This window comes from Strix aluco, chromosome 1, assembly GCF_031877795.1.
Source record: "Strix aluco isolate bStrAlu1 chromosome 1, bStrAlu1.hap1, whole genome shotgun sequence".
Classification (NCBI taxonomy): domain Eukaryota; kingdom Metazoa; phylum Chordata; class Aves; order Strigiformes; family Strigidae; genus Strix; species Strix aluco.
Genome location: NC_133931.1, coordinates 59726951 through 59744981, shown reverse-complemented (window position 1 = coordinate 59744981; position 18031 = coordinate 59726951). Strand labels below are relative to the sequence as shown.

General features: G+C 40.4%; 1 protein-coding gene across 1 annotated transcript in view; it reads right to left on the bottom strand.

Moving 5' to 3' along the window:
* CDH7 (cadherin 7) overlaps window positions 1-16364 on the bottom strand; it is an 82495-nt gene extending 66131 nt beyond the window's left edge. The window contains exons 1-2 of the mRNA XM_074822718.1: window positions 15849-16364; window positions 6634-7036 (exon numbers count right to left, since the gene is read on the bottom strand). Coding sequence (XP_074678819.1) covers window positions 6634-6843 — 210 coding nt within the window. The 5' untranslated portion in view covers window positions 6844-7036; window positions 15849-16364. The remainder of the gene's footprint in view (window positions 1-6633; window positions 7037-15848) is intronic.
* Window positions 16365-18031: the final 1667 nt, after the last annotated feature.

The following is an 18031-nucleotide window of genomic DNA, read 5'->3' as shown; positions in this document are numbered from 1 at the left end:
CTTCCTTAGCCCTAGAATAATGCAGATACAGTTCTTGGTAGTCCTAGTTTTACAGTGCTGCATTTCTAACGTCATTAATACACAACTGTGAGAGTAGACGACAGAGGTAAATTGGATATTGAGTGACAGCCAATAGCATGAACTAGAGGACTAAAAACAAACTCAGCAGATGAAAAGGAGAAGGAACATTAGAACATGGCTAAAAAAAAGTCAGCTGAAGCAGCATGAGCTTGACTGACATGAAAACTGTAAATCTCATGCTCTCATGAAAAGAAGGCATTTTCTGATAATCAGACAAGCATACAGGAGACTTGCATCTACATATCATTGCAAAATTAGCTTTTTTATTTTGTCAAAGACCTATAAAATATAGTTTTAAATAATACTCAAAAGAAATTCAGAGCAGAGCACTGCAGGTAGTTTATTAGTCTACTGAAATACAGAACTGGTATTACAGGATTATATAAATAGCATGGCTGTGCCATTGAATAAAAAGCTGCGATGAGGGCTACATAATTTACAGATGTTGTCATCACCTTCACTAACCTTCCTCTTCTGTAATGCCACATGTTAAGGATCAATGTTCTATATTATACTAAAAGATCAAAAAGCTGCATGTTCTGGTTCAATATCCAACCGTAAGTGTCTCAACTCTATTATCACTTCTAATAATGAAATTACATACAAATTGTCTTTTAGTGCTTGAGCATGTGAAATTGTCATCACTTTAAATCCCCAGCATAAAACCCATTTCTGTATCCATTCAGCTATGTGAGAAGATGACTTCCTATAACGAGGGAAAGAGGAAATTACACTATAGCTGTGCAGGCTAATGAAATCAACCAGGAAAAAGTAGTAGATATTAGGTTATCCCTTTGGATAATTCTTCCTGTGTGCCTTAATCTCACCATTCTCCCCAGAGACATTTTAGCCCTGCATGCTAAATAGGAAACATTCAGTTTGTCAATCAGTTCTCAGTTATTTGGTGTAATCCAAATAAAGTAAAGCATGGAACAACACAAAGACCACAGTGACTATCCAGTGAAGAAAAGTGTGCTACTAGTGACTGCGCAGTATAAACTGAGATGGTAAATTCATACCACTGTTGTACAGTTGAAGTATCCCTTTGCCAAGAACTATTCAATCCACAAAGCAGGTAAACAGGACTTGACTATTTTGTCTGTTCATTTGTTTCATTTGCAGCATTTGTGGTAGAAAACCATTAACAGGAATGGCATGTCCCGTTATACTTAAAAGGCCAGCTGTTATCAATTTCTATAGCACAGAACAACAAAGAGTTCCTGAGATAGATAAATATCAGAAATACAGCAGATTTGCTTTTTTACTTTCATAAATGGCCTTTTGAGAATATATAAAACAACAGTGCTTCAAAGATTATGCTAAAAGTAAAGATAACATAAATAGAAAAGGAGAAAAAAATATAACAAAGGGGAAGTTTCTCTCTGAGTTTTGCCATCTTGTTTTTCACATAGTGTCCACAAAGACCAATGAGGAATAGTTGATTTCGGTTGAGTTTGCTGTTGCTTTTTTTATTTATTTTTATTCCCAAAAGTACTTGGGGGGAAAAAAAATAATAATAAAAAAATCTGTGCAGAGCTGTAGCTACTCTCAGTCAGGAGCTTACTTGCAGAGCAGGCATGAACATTTATCTAGCGCAGGACGCTTGGAGGGGTGAGACCCCAGGTCAAGGCTGAACAGAGAGCACAGGTCCCCATGGGTTACCTCTGGAGGCAGTGGGAAGGACAGAGCCCTTCAGAAAATTGCATCTGACTCACCTCCTGCTCCATTATCTGAAAATGAGGCAGCCTAGCCTCTTACCTACACTTAGCCTTCATAAATTCACCCCATCTCCTCTCCATTTCCCAAAGTGCCAATAAAACTGTTGTAGTGTAGTTTCTAGAAAGAAGAAAAGCTATCTGGGTTAATTTCTGTACAGAATTCCTCAGCTCTTTCATCACAGATGACATTCCCTCAGTTTCTCAGCAGCTGATATTCCCACATATCAGTCTGAATTTGACTGAGTGGCCAGCATTTCCAGGTACTCACAGTCTTAATGTATTTTAGTAAACACACTGATTATCCAAGTGAGTCAAAAAGTCATCAGCCACATCTGAAAGTGTCAGGCTATGATCTAGAAAAAGAGTCTAACCTCAGACTACATATGTATGGCTTGATATAAGGTCACACCACAGATAAAAATCATATGTGAATAATTCTGTCATCCTATTGACACATTCACCAACACCTTTGAGAAACAAAAAATACACACAAAAAAACCCAATGTCCTTCCTTGTCCGGCCTCCTTCCCTCCAAAATGATGAGGCTGGAAAAAACAACGCACTCTCTATGCCAACAATAACATACACTTCTTGTTATTCTGCTGCTTGAAAAACCCTTTCCCCACCTTGCCTTGGCAGAAACCTGTATATTCTCTTAAATGCACCAATTTTCTAGGAAATGTTTAGGTTCACTGCAATTTTTTTAATGTTTCACTCATTTGGTGCTACTCCATAAAATAATAATGCAAATATTAGCTTTTATGCACTTAGGTCCATGTTTGAAAATTGAATTCAACAAGCCTTTTTATCTTAAAATGCTTAGAAGAGAAACAAAGAGGCAGGTAAATTGGAACTGGAAGGCCATGACTGTGAGCTCTAACAAACTACATGATCTTAGTCCACTTATTTAACATTTTTTTATTGATTTTACCACCTAGAAAATGAAGGTTAAGATTTATGCTTTCTTTCCCCATATGTTATAAATAAAAACTACATGCAGGGCACCTTACAATTTCCAAGTGTTATTTTTGAGAAGTACCAGTGAGCCTCTCAGAGTTAAATATCAGCTTCTTAGGTTTGTGCTCAATCAAGCCTATGACTTTTTCTCTTTTTTTTTTCAGTTCTTCATATCTTAGTGAGGTTTCAGGGGGAAAAAAAAAAAAGAGTTGAACTCAGCAAAGAGCTTGAAACTGTCCTTAACTATACCTAAATTTAGAGCTGTTGGAAGAAGTGCTCTGGTTTGGATCCAAAAGAAAACAGTGAAGCAAGTCATCAATCAGCATCTCACATAGAGATCACAGCCTTGTTTCACTTCTTCAGGTTTATTTGTGGCTTCTTTTGATTTTTTTTTAAATTTTTTTTATATAAGAAAAATGAAAGGATTACTGAGTCTTTGTGTCATTATAACGCTTTTGAGGAGACTGACACTCTTGCAGCAGAACACATAAAATGAAATAAAATTTAAAAAAAAACCAAAAAACAACAGCAACAAAAAAACCCAAATCCACAACCCAAAACAAACCCTAGATGTCTGACAGTTATGTAAAAAACAACTAAAAAAAAAAAAAATCAGCAAAATGTTAAAGTTTTACTTTAACTGCACCCCTTTTGCAAATGTATATCCATATATACATATATATGTCTGGAAGATAATAGTGCCTATCCAAACAGGTAAATGGGGTAAACAGTTAAATGCTTCAGCCCTTTAAGTGAACATAACATATGCTGTGCTGACAGACAGAAAAAAATTGTATATGGTTCAGTCCACAATCTGATTACATGTTAAGCACCTCCCAAGAGGCACTCAGAATTACTCAGGATTAAATCCAAGATGATTAAAATTTGTACCATGGAAAAGAAAGACCTACATTAAAAAAAAAAAAAAAAGGGCAAAAAAACCTCAGTCACCTCTTACTCCTATTAGTGTAAAACTGATGGACCAGAGGTTTCTCCAAAGCAATGTGAGAAACAGGCCCCTGCCACCTTAAGAAAGTAAATACATTTTTCTGAAAAACAACAAAAAATATTCTGCCAATAAATGGATGTCAAGGATGCAAGAAGGAATACTGTCATATACCTCAGGTATGGATCTGAAGTCTTGTGAAAGACACATGGAAACATTGAAAAATTATTTTAGGTGAAAGACTCGTTTTACTGAGGTGAACAGGAATTCTGTTACATTATTTAAAAGGAATAGGATTTTACCCTGCATGATCATGTAATTAAAGTGTCAGAATGCACACACCCAGGAGGACAGAGTTAATGCTGAACACAGAATTAACATTGGTATTTCATGACTCTTGAATGATTTGCTGTGTAACCCTAACATTCATCGAATGCTGCCTTCCAAACAGAATTGCCTAGGGCTTTGTAAAATTGAATAGTGGTGGGGAGAAAATATTCCCTATTGCAGATCCATTTGCCTGAGTGTTTCTGAAGCATTTTTATCTCACAGCCCTTAAAATCTGGAGGAAGGTTCCTCGTTTCTGGATGTACAGTTAGATTGGCACCCTGCAAAGCATCCTGAACGAAAGGCAGTGCAGAACTGACCTCCCCAGGAGCAGAGCACTCTGCAGAACATGAGGCAGAGTCTGGTTGCTGCTTGCACTTCACTTGATGAGAGAAGTGAGTTATGCCAGCCCTTTGCTTGATGTAGATTCTTCACCAAGGGAAAAGGAAAAAAAAAAAAAAAAAACCACAACAAAAACCCCCCAACCTTCCTATCCAAATCTCAGTCTTCTCAGTCCCTACCCTCCTGAAAGGATTTGAAACAAGAACGGCAATATTTTTAAGGGAAGAAGAGGGGGAGGAAGGTGACTGCTGTTCACTTCAGAGTGGTGCTACACATAATATGTTAACATACAGAAAGAAAATCACTTCTTCACCTTTTTGCTCCCCTGCGTGGGAATGCAGCTTTGGTCATGATTGCACCTCAGGAACCACACAATAAAAAGCCTCTCCAGTGAGAAGGTTAGGAACTGGGCTCATCTTATCTTATAAGATGCTCAGCAAGGATTCTGTTTCCAGGAAGATGGGCTTCCTTTTGCAAGTGCAAATTTTTATCTGTTTTTCTTACAAAATGAATTGCTGGTACAAATGTGAGTTCCAGAGCCAACAATTCATACTGCTGATACAAAAGTAGGCTGGGCACAGACTGTTTCAGAAAAAAAGGTTTGCTTTTCAGAAGATATCTGCTTGTGAATGCTAGGACTTCTGTAAAGGACAGGAAAGAGCAGACTGTGAAGCTAAAAATAACCATATACATGCAAATATCATGTACTCTAGTGCTACCACAGCATCTTTGGCCATAACATAACAATTGAATGAATATGAGAATTGCTATAGACCAAAACCAGTCTTCAGTCGAGTATTTAAAGACACTTCTTTTCCAGGAGAGAAATTCTAATTTGAGAGCCACACTTCCTTTTTCACCAGTGGGCAAGAATGCCAAATATGCCATTTTCCAGAGGCACAAGAGAAGCTCCAATCTGAGAACAAATTTGTCTAAAAGACAAAACTCACAAAGCCAAGCAGCAGCTGCATGGCATCAGAATGGAAACTGCTACGTAATCTAAAACTTAAAAACTTTCAGGACTGCTGTAATAAGAGATGATGTTTCTGACTGTAGCACATCTTTCTTTGCTCAATTGTGCAAAGTACCAGCCCAAGTTCAGAAAAGCACCTAAACACAACCATAGCTGTAATCATGAGAGTAGTTCCGCATTTAACTTGATTATTCAGTTGGCACGATTAAATTCTAAGTGCTTAACTGTGTTAACATAAACATCAAGGTTTTTGTCTCAGTAGGATGAATTAGTAAGCTGAAATTCATTGCACTCGTATATTTGAAGCGGTGGATTTCAGATTACTTCATCTCCTTTCCTGTAAGCATGCCATTTTGCCAAAAGCTGTCACTCCCTTGTTTTCTATGCATTTGCTATATTTTAATGAGAAACTCTATTTATTGATTCTGATATTAGGTAGAAAAATGGGGTTTTCTTTCAATAAGATGATTACACATAAACGTTACATAGAAACCAAGAGGGTTATTTGTTTGTGGGCTTTTTTCCTTCATAACTGCTGAAAGAAGTGTATTGCCCACCAGCACAAGGCAGCGAATGAGCTAAGGCCCAGATTCACAGCTGTACTCAGTGTGCTCCACTCCACATGCAGCGGTGGGCATGCAAAATGAGCCATTTGAGATGCCCTGATGTAAGGGCTTGCTCTGCACTGGCCTGGTGCCCATCAGAAGGAAGGTAAAGCCACAAGGCTATGTTATGCACTGAGGGCAGCAAGGCCCCCAGGGTGTCAATCTGTCAGGCAACGTCAAAGCAAAGCAGTAATGCAGACATGCCCTCCTTTTTACTTGTCACACCCTCAGATGCCTGATTCTTTCTCTCTTGCCTTCAGTAGTGCTGATTTTTAGGGAGCAAACAACATAGCACAGAACTTCTATTTTCTGGGACTAGCTTTTAACTCTTATAAAAGAATATTCATAATTATGTTTCTCTATTCTTATGTAAAAAAATACATCTAATACTAGTAATAAAATATTTTCTTTGTATCAGTGGTGGTAAAACACTTTCATTATCATACCCCTTTAAAGAAGCATAGCTAATATTTAGAGCTCTTAAAGAAAATTGCAAGAGAAATCAGGAACGTAATATGTTGCTGTTTTCAAGTGCTAAACATTTTTCTTTTTCAAACTACGAAACTTTGTTCCAACCTGGCTTAAGTTAACCATGTTGACAGAATTACAATTTTCAGGTTGCACTATATAAACACATCAAAAAGCAAACATCTGCACCCTCCAAAGTTTGTTTAAATCCCCTACCTTTCCTACATAGAGTGGGTCTGTACCCATGTATTCTTCCAGCACAAAGAACTGATTCCACACCCAGCTGCGTTTGGTTCTCGTCCTCCCTGATTGAAAGTAGGGCTTTGACCTGGACCTTGAGACCTCTGCTTGATTCATCCCAGAAAGACACAGGAAAAGAGCTAGTATCTGCAGAAAATGGCAGAACTCCACTTTGCCCAACTTCATCTTTTTTTTTTTTTTTTTTTCCCGTGAAAGAAAAAACCTTGATGAGAGCGGGCACAATTCCAGTTGTCTCAGTAGCTCTAGCCTCCGGCAGGGTGTCAGCTGGGAGTCCAGAGATAATAATTTGTGGAGTGGTCGATTGGAAGAAGTCACCACTTCTGAATAGCCTTCACCAAAGAAATGGTGTAATAGGTACCTAAATGGGAAAAAGACAAGAACTGTTGTCAGAACTTCTTTTTTTAAAAAAAAAAGAATGCAAATTCTTTGCAGCTTTCACATAATGTATCAAACATGTTCATTTATTATTTTTCTCATCATCAACACAGTTGAGTTTACATAATAAGTCTCTGAGAGTTTAGAGAGTATTCCTTGGATGTCATTACTACTGCTGATACAGCTGTATTTATAGCTATAAAGTTTTCTCATGACTGTTCTGTTAATACACCAGTTTCCCCAGTACAAATGCTGAATTTATTTCTCTTTAAAGCAAGTGTAGTTATTTACAGTTATTTGGTTTGATTTTTCCTCCTCTGCCTGCTACAGTCTGCTTTACTTGCCATTACCATGATATAATGACAAACCAGCTACAGGCTGGAAGTTATATTAATGGCAAGGACATATGTTAGCTTAACTCTCTTCCATATAACTGAAAAGTAAAATAAAGGAGTATAAGATGAATCGGAACAATCTGATTGATTCTTAGTCACAGTACACCAGATGTTATGATTTGTTCTGATCTGAATCTGACCTGCTAAAAAGCTCTCAGAGTCTCCTCACTTTTTACTACATTCCTAAAGCAAATGTCAGGTACGGTAAGAAGTATGTTACACTAGTTTAGATACTTATACAAAAATATGTTCAGAAAAATCAGAGAATAATATGATTTTGTGTTTTTTTAATGAAACATTGATTTAATGACGAATGATTTTTCAGCACTAACACATACCATTTTTGTCTTTTTGTGCATCTTGTCTCTTTTTATTTCAAAATCTTGATCATTTAATAACTAGTAGAACTCACAAAAAAAAATAATCATTTACAAAAAGCCCCCCACAAAACCTTGAATAATTAAACAAGTCTTTTTTTCTACCTTTTACAATTGTGAGCCTTCTCTGGTCAAGTAAAAACTCATACTTAGTATATAAAGTTTTTAAAAGTATAAGTTCTATCAGTCAGAACTAAAAGTAGCTTTGCCTTTCAAGGGGAATCACCTGCACTATCCCCAGGTAAGCAATGCTTTCTCTGAAATACACATCCTCCTTGTCTGAGGGAGCAATGAAGCAGACAAGAATTTAAGATGTGCCAAACACAAGGTGAAAATGAGGATGAAATTAAAACAGATAATAAGGCATTCATTTGGAGTAAACCGCTACTACTTAGGAAGCCATGGAAGAAAGATTTCATCCTTTCTACATTTAATTAATCTAAAAAGGCTAGACATTAAATCACATACACATTAAATGCTCTAGATAGATTATCATTATATCCCTACCCACTACTATTAAAACTGAGTGAAATGTGATCTCTGCTGTTTTCAGTATGTCAGGCTCTTTTAGCTACAGAATGCCTATGCATTGTTCTGCCAAAGGTACCTAGAGGGCAGAAACATGAAACAAATAAAAAGCTCTTCTGATTACAGACTGTATTTAAAGCCTTTTTATAGTAATCCCTTCTGTGGTACTGCCCTGCACCAGAAAGGCTTTACTTAGAGACTGGTGGGATAAACCACAAACCCACTGAGCATGTTTGCTAAGCAGCAGCAATTTGAAAGCTTCCATATGTGAAAATCCAGTGTCTCCCTACAGGCAAAACAAAGAGAATAGGCAATGTCTTACCTAAAGACCCTAATTTCCAAAATGTGATACTATAGTTGTAACAGGCATCTCTCCAACATGGACCAAGATTCTTTTTGCAGCGGGATTAACACGCAAGCATCATCCTCGCTAGCAGAGCATAGTTTAAAATTATTAATCTCAACTAGTCATAGTCCAGTTTTGATCTGGTCCTTTGGGTGAATCATGACTATATGCCGTAGTAATTACTGAGAGCATTGCCACGAGTGTCAAGGAAAGTAGCTGTGCTTCCTTGGTGATATGTTCACTTCCTACTGCTCAGTTCAAATAAAATAAGTGTTGTTTGTAGTACAGGCTGTTTATTCACCCTTTACTTTCCCTCTCTGTGTCTAAGTTACATCAGGTTAAAGACATCTGATATTGATAAACTGTCAGTTTATTTCAAAGAGGCAGCAGATTGTTATTTAACAGAGATAAAAATATGAAATGGATTTTCTTAAGAAATGTCAGTAAAACATTTACAATATGTTATAGTCTTTCCACGAAGCAGTTCAAAATGTCTTGTTCTTGCTCTGAGCAGACATTTCAAACCTAGAATTGCTCTAACCTTTATCTCGAACAGTGTTCTCTTATATCCTTTCTTTTACACCTGCAGGAAAGTATGAAAGCCACCATATGGAGTGCCATGGTCCCCAGCCACACACCACAGCACAGAACTGAAAAATGCACCCAAAATACCAACTGAAAAACAGTCCATATGCTAGACAGCACAATCTGATGAAAAGCAGAATACTCACACCCCCTGGAAAAAAAAAAAAAAAAAACAAACCACCAACCAAAACTGTTGTCGTTTACTCATTCTCAAATGCTTAAACAACACAGTCTCCAGAATTCCAATTATTTTTATTCAGTGGTGTGGCAGCACTTTCTACTCTGAAACATTCTTCCCTCCCTTCCTCCCCTTCTTCAGGATAAGGCTTCATATTCCTCTTAGAGCCCTTTTTTTTTTAGGTTTTTATTTATAGTTCTTTCAGCACATTGCCTTTTGAGTGTGATACTTCCCAAAGAAAGAGTAAAAGTGTCTGGTATTTAAAAATCTTTTCTGTTTTGGGAATAATTATTTATTAAATTGCATTTCATTACCTTTTTTACTGATCTAGATATACATATTTATATTGATTTAAAATATATATATATATATATTTCTGCCCAAGCGTAACTAGCACTTCAACATCACCTGCTCTGTGAGGTCCTCAAGTATGGAGTCCACAAGTCCACATAAGCAACATCACAGCATTCATAAAACTGAAAACTAAAAGGTGCTGTTGGGTTTTTTTATCCTCCTCAAGGCATAACTTCAGTGTTCAGGGTTGCACTTGCAGCAGTGGATGTGACTAACACTGACAGCAATAGAGGGAATGCAGTGCTCTGATTCCAGTGCCTTCTCTGTCATTTGTGTTTACAAGCTTGAGTGTGAAGTGAAGGCAAAACTGACCTGCAACCATTTTGTATTTTGTGTTTAAAGATGTTCTTTTATAAAATGGTATCACTTTCTTCACAAACAGAACTCAGAGTACACAGAACTGAACCATATTTGCACTTGTAATTGATGTCATTAATTACCCTAAGACAGAAGTGCACCTTTACATCTTATTTCTGGATCTCCAAAATGTTAATCCCCTCCCCAAACAGGGACAAAATGCAATCATGTCTCCTCACTCAAGCTTTGCCTACATAAAAAGTAATTTAAGCTTTAAAAACAAAATTGTCTGCTGGTATATTTAAAGCACTAGGCTCTACCTTTCTCTTCTAAACTTGTATTCCCAATTTACTTTCATATAGTCCTGACAATCACAAATATGAAAAATATAAAGTATAAAAAACAGTGTGTAATTCAACGAGTATGTTCTGTGATCTGGACTGTGCATGTAGTATGTCTTGCCAGAGCAGTAACGTGCTGTCTATGTGAACAGCTATAAGAATCCAAAACAAATACATAAATAATATCCACTAAATATCTAATCTCTCGTGTTTGTGTTCTTAAATAGCTGGTTGATATATAAAACATTCAGACTGAAGAATATACATTTGAAAAAATAATAACCTCCTTATTCAATATATACCATAAAACTTACATTTTCTCCCATCTGCTGTATAGAAATGGAACTATATTTAAGCCACAGTCTAGTAGCAGAAGTGTTCTGGTGAACACTGCTGATCTGAAAAATGTTACTACTCTACTTTGCCAAAACAATCTGCTAGTGTCAAAAAGACACTATTATGCACTGTCTCTGAGGGACAATCTTGATTTGTTGAAAACATTCAGATCATGAATAAGATCCTCAGCTTTAAGGAATAGTTCCCCTCACTGCAAGCAATTAAGGGTAATTTACACCCACTGAAAATCTCTCTGAATATTTTGCTTTGCTCCATAATTTCTAAAACAACACATCAAGACTAGTCCTTGCTGTTTGTGTGTAGCAGTGAGCACCAGTAGATATGGACAAAACACATCTTCAGTCTCCTAGATATCCTCATGGAAGCCCTCTTTCCCCACCCCTGAGATTTCCCCAGCCTTGTAGGGCCATTTGCTGAAGGGTCTTGAGATCATCTTTGTACCACCTAACCTTTACAGTCAAAATGCAAATTCCTGCAGACTTCCACTCACACATTGCTACCAGTGTCACAGTGCCATCATAATCTATGAACCACATAATTTCCCTGTCAACCTCTTCAATCTAACATGGAATTTTGTCCTTCACCGTATATGGTCCTAAGGTCTTTCCAATGTACAAAATTCTTCAGGAAGAAGTGGAAATCCAAAACCTTTTCCACTACTAAACTCCTCCAGTCTGGATTACATTTGTCGATTTTGAAATCTTAGAATGAAGTTTTGAACTCCTATGGCATTTCTTCTCCCTGTGCCCACCCCCACCCCACCCCCCCCTTGTTCTCCTCTCATCAACATTGCTTCAATTTTTGATAGCATTGCAAAATCTACCGTGTAAACCTGGACCCCAATCTCTGAAAGTGCAGCCCAGACATCTGCTAGTAAATCTTGCTTTAGCTTGGTCAATAGTGCACAGTTATCCCTTGTTTGGGTTTTTTTCCCTCTACTTTAGTCATTCAATAAAATAAGACCTTGAGTGTTGAGATAATTCTGAGGGTGACTGTTGCCACTGGATCTTGAACCTTGATCCCTTAAACACAGTGGAATCAGCAGGTGAGCCCCTTGACAGCTGAACTACCCTCACTGAAATATTTATGTTTTGACATTCAATTTTACAATGCCCATTGGAAAGGGTGTCACTTTCCATGGCAGAGAAAATTCCCCTTTGTTATGAGCCTGCAGTTCCTCTCTGTCACACACCCTAAATATCATGGGAGACTCCTTCACAGGCACAGGAACTCTGTGATCCTTGAGACAAAGGATTTATAGAAGATAACATGTCTAATTATCGCAACGTCTGGTTATCATATTTTCAGGGAAGGAAAAAAAAAGGAAAAAAGGAGGGTGCCTTGGAGCAAGTGAGGTGGGGACTGACCCTTCCATGAAATGAAGCTCTGCAAGTCAAGGCAGTACAATGAAACCTATTAACTCCCTGTGCCAGATGACATTACAACTACAGACCACAACCTCCTGCCGCTAACTGGCCTAAATATTCACATGGGAGATCTGTAAATGTAGTGCACATCCTGCAGTCTGCATCTGGTTATCAAGCAAAAAACTATCACTACTCCAAACATATGGTGCTGTTACACTAAACTGGCTCCAATACCCTCTGACTCAGGTGGAAGGACCTGATGAGACAATAGAAAAACACTAGGCACACTTCAATAAATGATACAGATTCAAAAAAATGTGTAAAGAAAACCAAGCAACAGCTTTTGGTCTTTCATATTGCTCTGCAGTTGATCATAAGATTGTATGTGGCTAGAGTGCTAAGTTGTTTAGGTTGTTGATAGGTTTCTTTTTTCCCCTAAGAAAAATTAACAAAAGAAACATTTAAATTTTTTTAACATAACTTTCTCCATGTGAAAGTGCTTTGTTGGATTTTCACCTTGCTATGACACATTTTATAGATCTAAGTTGCTGGAAAGGATTATGCTAATTTGATCAGTTATTGAAAAGAAACGCTAGCAGTATTTGTATATCTGTGACCAATCAAGTTAAATATTTAAATTTCCACAAGCTCAGTTTCTGCAGCCTCATTCAAGCTGAGGAACTTCACGTAATACCTAGGGATGACTTTCTTGCAGAACCGCTGAATTCCCAGAGGAGGCACTCCTGCATTACTGCTTAGAGTTAAGCCTGGTTTGATGGGAAGAACCGAAGTAACCATCATCTATTTTATGCACCCTTCCTCAGCTAGAATTTAATGATTTTTATTGCCACGAGAAAACAATACCCAGTAGTAACATGAAAGTGTACATGAAAAAAAATGTGCATGATAAACTAAAAGAAACTGAATGGCTCAAGAAAGGCCTTCACTGAAGAACTGCTGAACACATCAGAAGCCAATAGCCGAAAACATAGACAGAAACTTACTAGCCAGCCTGTCACTAAAACTGACTCCTAAGCAGCATATTCATCTGCAAACCATTTGAAGTTTAAAATATTTTCTATTTTCATTGCACACTGAAGTAAATTTGTGAGTTGAATACTTTTGAGAAAAGGCTTAGCTAGGTTTATAGCAAAGTAGGACTTTAACTTAGAGTAGAACAGCCTAAGGTTTTGCATTAATAATGATTTTCTTCAGTCAAGTCTCTGCTGAAGAAACAGAAAAATATGGACACAACATGCACATGCACACAGTTATACACACAGGATAGGCGAAGATCTACATGGATGCTATATCCATTCTCATCAGATAATTCATGGATGATCTGCAGTTACACAAATGCTTTATAGTTACCCTTTTATATAGAAAGATAAGAATGCTTGGCTATTAAATCAATAACAAATAATCAAGAGTGCTCTGCTATTAAATCAATAAAAGTAGACCTATGAGAGTTGTGAGGCTGTCATCTGACTCTTAACACAATTCTAATGACCTCCATCAGCCTTTAATTACAGTAAAGTTTCCCATTATAACTGTGAAACACCCTCTGATTAAAACTGCAGTCTTTAATGGCTTTTTGCAAGAAAACAGTCTACATTACTGATGTTTGTATTTTTATTCACGTTAACTGATATACACTTCTAACATGCAGTGGTAGCTCAGATTACCTTTGATATTTCCCTAAGATTCCAGGTAGTTTTTAATCTATATTAAGTACTCAAACCCAAGATATTTGACATACTTAAAAGTTGTCAGAATCAGCTTTTAGCTCCTTTGTTCTTCTCACTTTGCTGTGGATTTTTTTGCAATTGTTTTTTAAATCTTACTTAGCCTTTCTTCATGACCCTAAAAAAGAAGTGTGTCTAGATTAGATCCCCTGGCAGTTGCAGGTTGGAGAGCTAAAAAGTGTGCACAAGGACTTTAAACAGGATGTCACATTTGGTCCCTAGATAGTTCCTCTGGATTTGTTTAGTGGGATTTTTGTTCTTTTTTTTCCCCCAAAGATGATAACACACTGGTTGCACTGAACTAGCTCTAATGAGGCACAGTTGTATTATCTCTAAACATCCTCACTTCACTTTTGCATCTTTAAAACTCTTACAATATTGCTAAAAGCAAATCAGCATCATTTCCCAACTGATCTTTATCTGTTGACCTGTTGTACCTTCAGAAGCTATATTCCAAGTAAACAATTTACTTACGCAACTTTCATGCTATTGCCCATCTAAATAGCTCTTCACCTGAGATTATGCAGAACTATCTTTTTTAGAAACAGAATAAATATCTAACTTTCACCGGTAACAATTCCCTGCAAACTTCACGTAATGTAACAGGGAAACAATAAATTTAATAAGGGTAGAAAAGTAAAGTTACACATCATTGTCAAGGAGAGACTGGTTCAGAAACTGGCATTCTTAAGAGTTCGGCTCCTTTATGTATTTACTTATTTGTCCTGGAAAAGCGATTTATTTTCTGCAAAGCTGTACAATCACCTATGTTTTAGATGAAAAATGGCAAGGCAGTATGTCTTGTTAGAGAGACTATAAAGTATGCGCTGCCCTTTCAAGTCTCTACTTTGACTTGAGAAGTTATCTATCAGAACACAAGATTTTATCCTTGCAATGGGAAAAGATTAAAGTATCAACACTTCAGTTCCCAGAATCAGAGTGCCTCACTAGTCTCAGTCTCCCATCCCTCCCTAAATGCCCCGATTTGCTGGGGAAGATGTCGCTTGCAGGATCCTGGCTCACCTGAACTACCTCACCTTTTGAGAGCATGAGTGTAAAGGCTAAATCTTATCTCAAAAAGGGATATTTTTTCCTGCATTTAGCAACCAGAAGTCTGAGGATCCAGGTCACAAACGACTTGCTACCGGTGCACACAACCTATTATAGGAAAGCAGGACATGCCTGTGCGTGGATATGTGGATAGATGGGGGGACGGGGCGGAGGGGGAAGGGTCAGTATCAGCCAAGCACTGCAGAGCTAGCCTTACCAGCTGAATACTAATGAAAGAAATAAGCTCCCATCATTTCAACATTTGCAAACTCTAGAACATCCTTGACATAAAAGGAGGAAAGCTCTGGGAAATAACTCAGGAAATTTTCTGGCCTCAGTAATCTTTTGCTCTGTAGCATCACTGCCGGACTCGGATCAAGCAAGACAGCCGCTCTGGTGTGGCATAAAGGACTGAGGTAGTCAGGACTTAGTGCTGCCTACATTTTGCAGAAGTCTGAGGCCCTCCCTTCCCCCACCTCACCTCCCCGCTTCTCTGTGAGACTTCTCCAAAGAGTCAGAGAGATGCTATTGTTCTCTTATTTTTTCAGAAGGTGCACACTCGCATATAGCGTTAGTGCTCTTACTTTCCGCGGTTCCCCTCCCCGGCTGGTACCGGTGCTCCCGCGGCCGCCCCCGAGCACTGGGAGAACGGAACTTGCCGCTGCGCCCGCGGCCGCGCCGCCCGGCTGCCCCCGCCGAGCCACGGCCCGCGGCCGAGCGGCGGCAGTTCGGGGGCACGGGGCGGGGGGAGACGAGCCGCACACCGCCCTCTCCTGCAACTACTCCGATCCCCCTCTGCCTACATAGGAGAGGAGGGGAGGGGAGGGGAGGGGAGAGAGGGAAGCAAGGGAAGGCACAGGTGCAGCCGCACTTACCTGCTCCCCCTCTCCCTCGGCGCCCCGGCGCAGTGAGGATTTTAATCCCAAGGGCCGACGGTGCCTCCGCGGCGAAGTGCTGGCGGGATGCTGCCGGGCGGGGGCCGGGCTGCTGGTGGCGGGGCTCCCTCCTGGCATGGGGGCTGCGCGCCCACCCGCGCACTCGCCCGCACCCGCGGAGGTAGGAGCGCCGCCGCGCCGCTCCGCTCCGCTGCTCCTCCTCCTTTTCCTTCTCCCCCTCCTGCGCGGCGCGGCGCGGCGCGGCACGGCCAGCCGCTGGGCACACGGTGGGAGAAGTGGGTGCCGGTGCCAAGCCCAGCTCCGACTGGGTGCGGATCGTGGCTGCGGGAGGAGGAGGAGGAGGAGGAAGAGGAGGGAGGGAAGGAGGGGGGAGGAGGGAAGAAGGCAAAGGAGGTGGGGATGCTGCTCTGGGCAGGGGATATCACCGCTCGGCGGCCGGAGCCGGCTGCCAGCTCCGTCCGAGGGCGGGCGGCGGAGGCACCGCGACTCTTTGTACCTCCCGAAGACCCAGCGGTGGCTATTGAAAAGGGATCCAGGGAGCCAGCAGCCTGACCGGCCCCACTCCCCCCCGCCTCTCCTCCCCCTCCTCCTCCTCCTTGACAGGATATACAGATGGAGTCCTTTGGATAAAAATCAGGAGCCGGGCTAGGGGGTGGGGCGGGAGCCAAATCTATCTCCCGATTTGCATTTGAAACGCGGAGCTGAAGGAGAGAGTTTAAGAATTTTTTTTTATATGTTCCTCCCCCCGCCTCAACTTGTCCTAGAAGCCGCGATCAATTGAGCTCCCTAGGTGTGAAGGCAAAGTCGTAAAACTAGTCCGAACTTGCGGGGTCCCTGCTTTGCAGTTTTGCCCTTCCAGGCTCCTCAGCCTGCCCTGCTTCCACTTGCAAAACCCACACCTCCTCCCTTGGCCCCTTCCCCAGGCTGGCGGTGGGGAAGCTGGGGGCCGGGGTCCCCTCTCCTGGCCCCGGGGCCGCGGCGCGGCTCTCCCGGGACAAGGCACAGACCTGCCAGGGACCTACTCAAGGGGCCTAAACCCCCGCCCCCCTGCTGCCCCCAGCCTCCCTAGTGCTGCTGTCCCTCCTACCCGGCCCCTGTTTAAAGCGGCGGATTCGGGGGGGGGGGGGGCGGGGGCGAGGAGGGAGGAGAGGCAAAAAAAAAAAAAAAAAAAAAACCAGGTGTTTCCATAGAATAAACGGTGGAGAGAGGCGCCTGTGCCCGTGCGGGAGCTCTGCGCAGCGGTGGGAGGAGAAGGCGCGGTGTCAGGCGGGGGCTGGTGCCTGGCAGCACCCACACAGAGACCCGCAAGCCCAGCGCTGCCCGGGGAAGCCGCTCTGGGAAATGAGCACCCGCTTTGTCTGCACTTCGTCCGGCTGCGAAAGCGGCAGCACAAACTTTCTGCCTCATTTCAGCACTGCTGAAGCCTTTTGGGGCTGCAGAATGAAACAGACCTGCAACAGAAACGTGATCACCCAAGAGCCAGGACGCCTCCTGAAAAAAAAGGCAGAGGTTCCAAATGTTGACAGAGCTGCTGAACTGACATTTTCCACGGACAAAAATATTTTTAACACGTACTGTTTTTAGAACAATGGATCCTACCAAGGGCAACTGTAAGAAATGAGCCTTGGCCAATGTCTTTTGATTTATAACTTTACCAGAAAAGCATTCTCAACACACTATGAACAAACTAATAATGTGCATTTATAATTAATTTTCATTCCTATTATACATTATACTGTGAAGTGTGGTGTCAAGAACACCACAAGAATTAATGTGAAGATAAAGTCACTTAAAAAAAAAAAAAAAACACCAAAATAATTGGTTTGGATCTCAAAAGATATTTTTAATCATTTTAGGTTTGGAATTTGTTTGTAGCCTTTTAATACATAAATGCACGAATATTTTAATAAGTGTAATGAGTAACTGTGATGTGTTCCTTGTCTTTTAGCTTAATTTTCTGACATGTGATTTCCAATGTCACCCTTCTAATCAGAGAGAGGTAATTCAGCATCATAGCATTTGTAAACTGAAGAAGTGGTTTAAAGAGCGCAACTAGAAGCAATCTTCATTCTCCAAGTTATGGAGCGTCTGAGTGCATGGTTACAACTTAATAAGATGTATTCAGGCAAGAAAATCCTGAAACATGATTGCACACAGTTGCT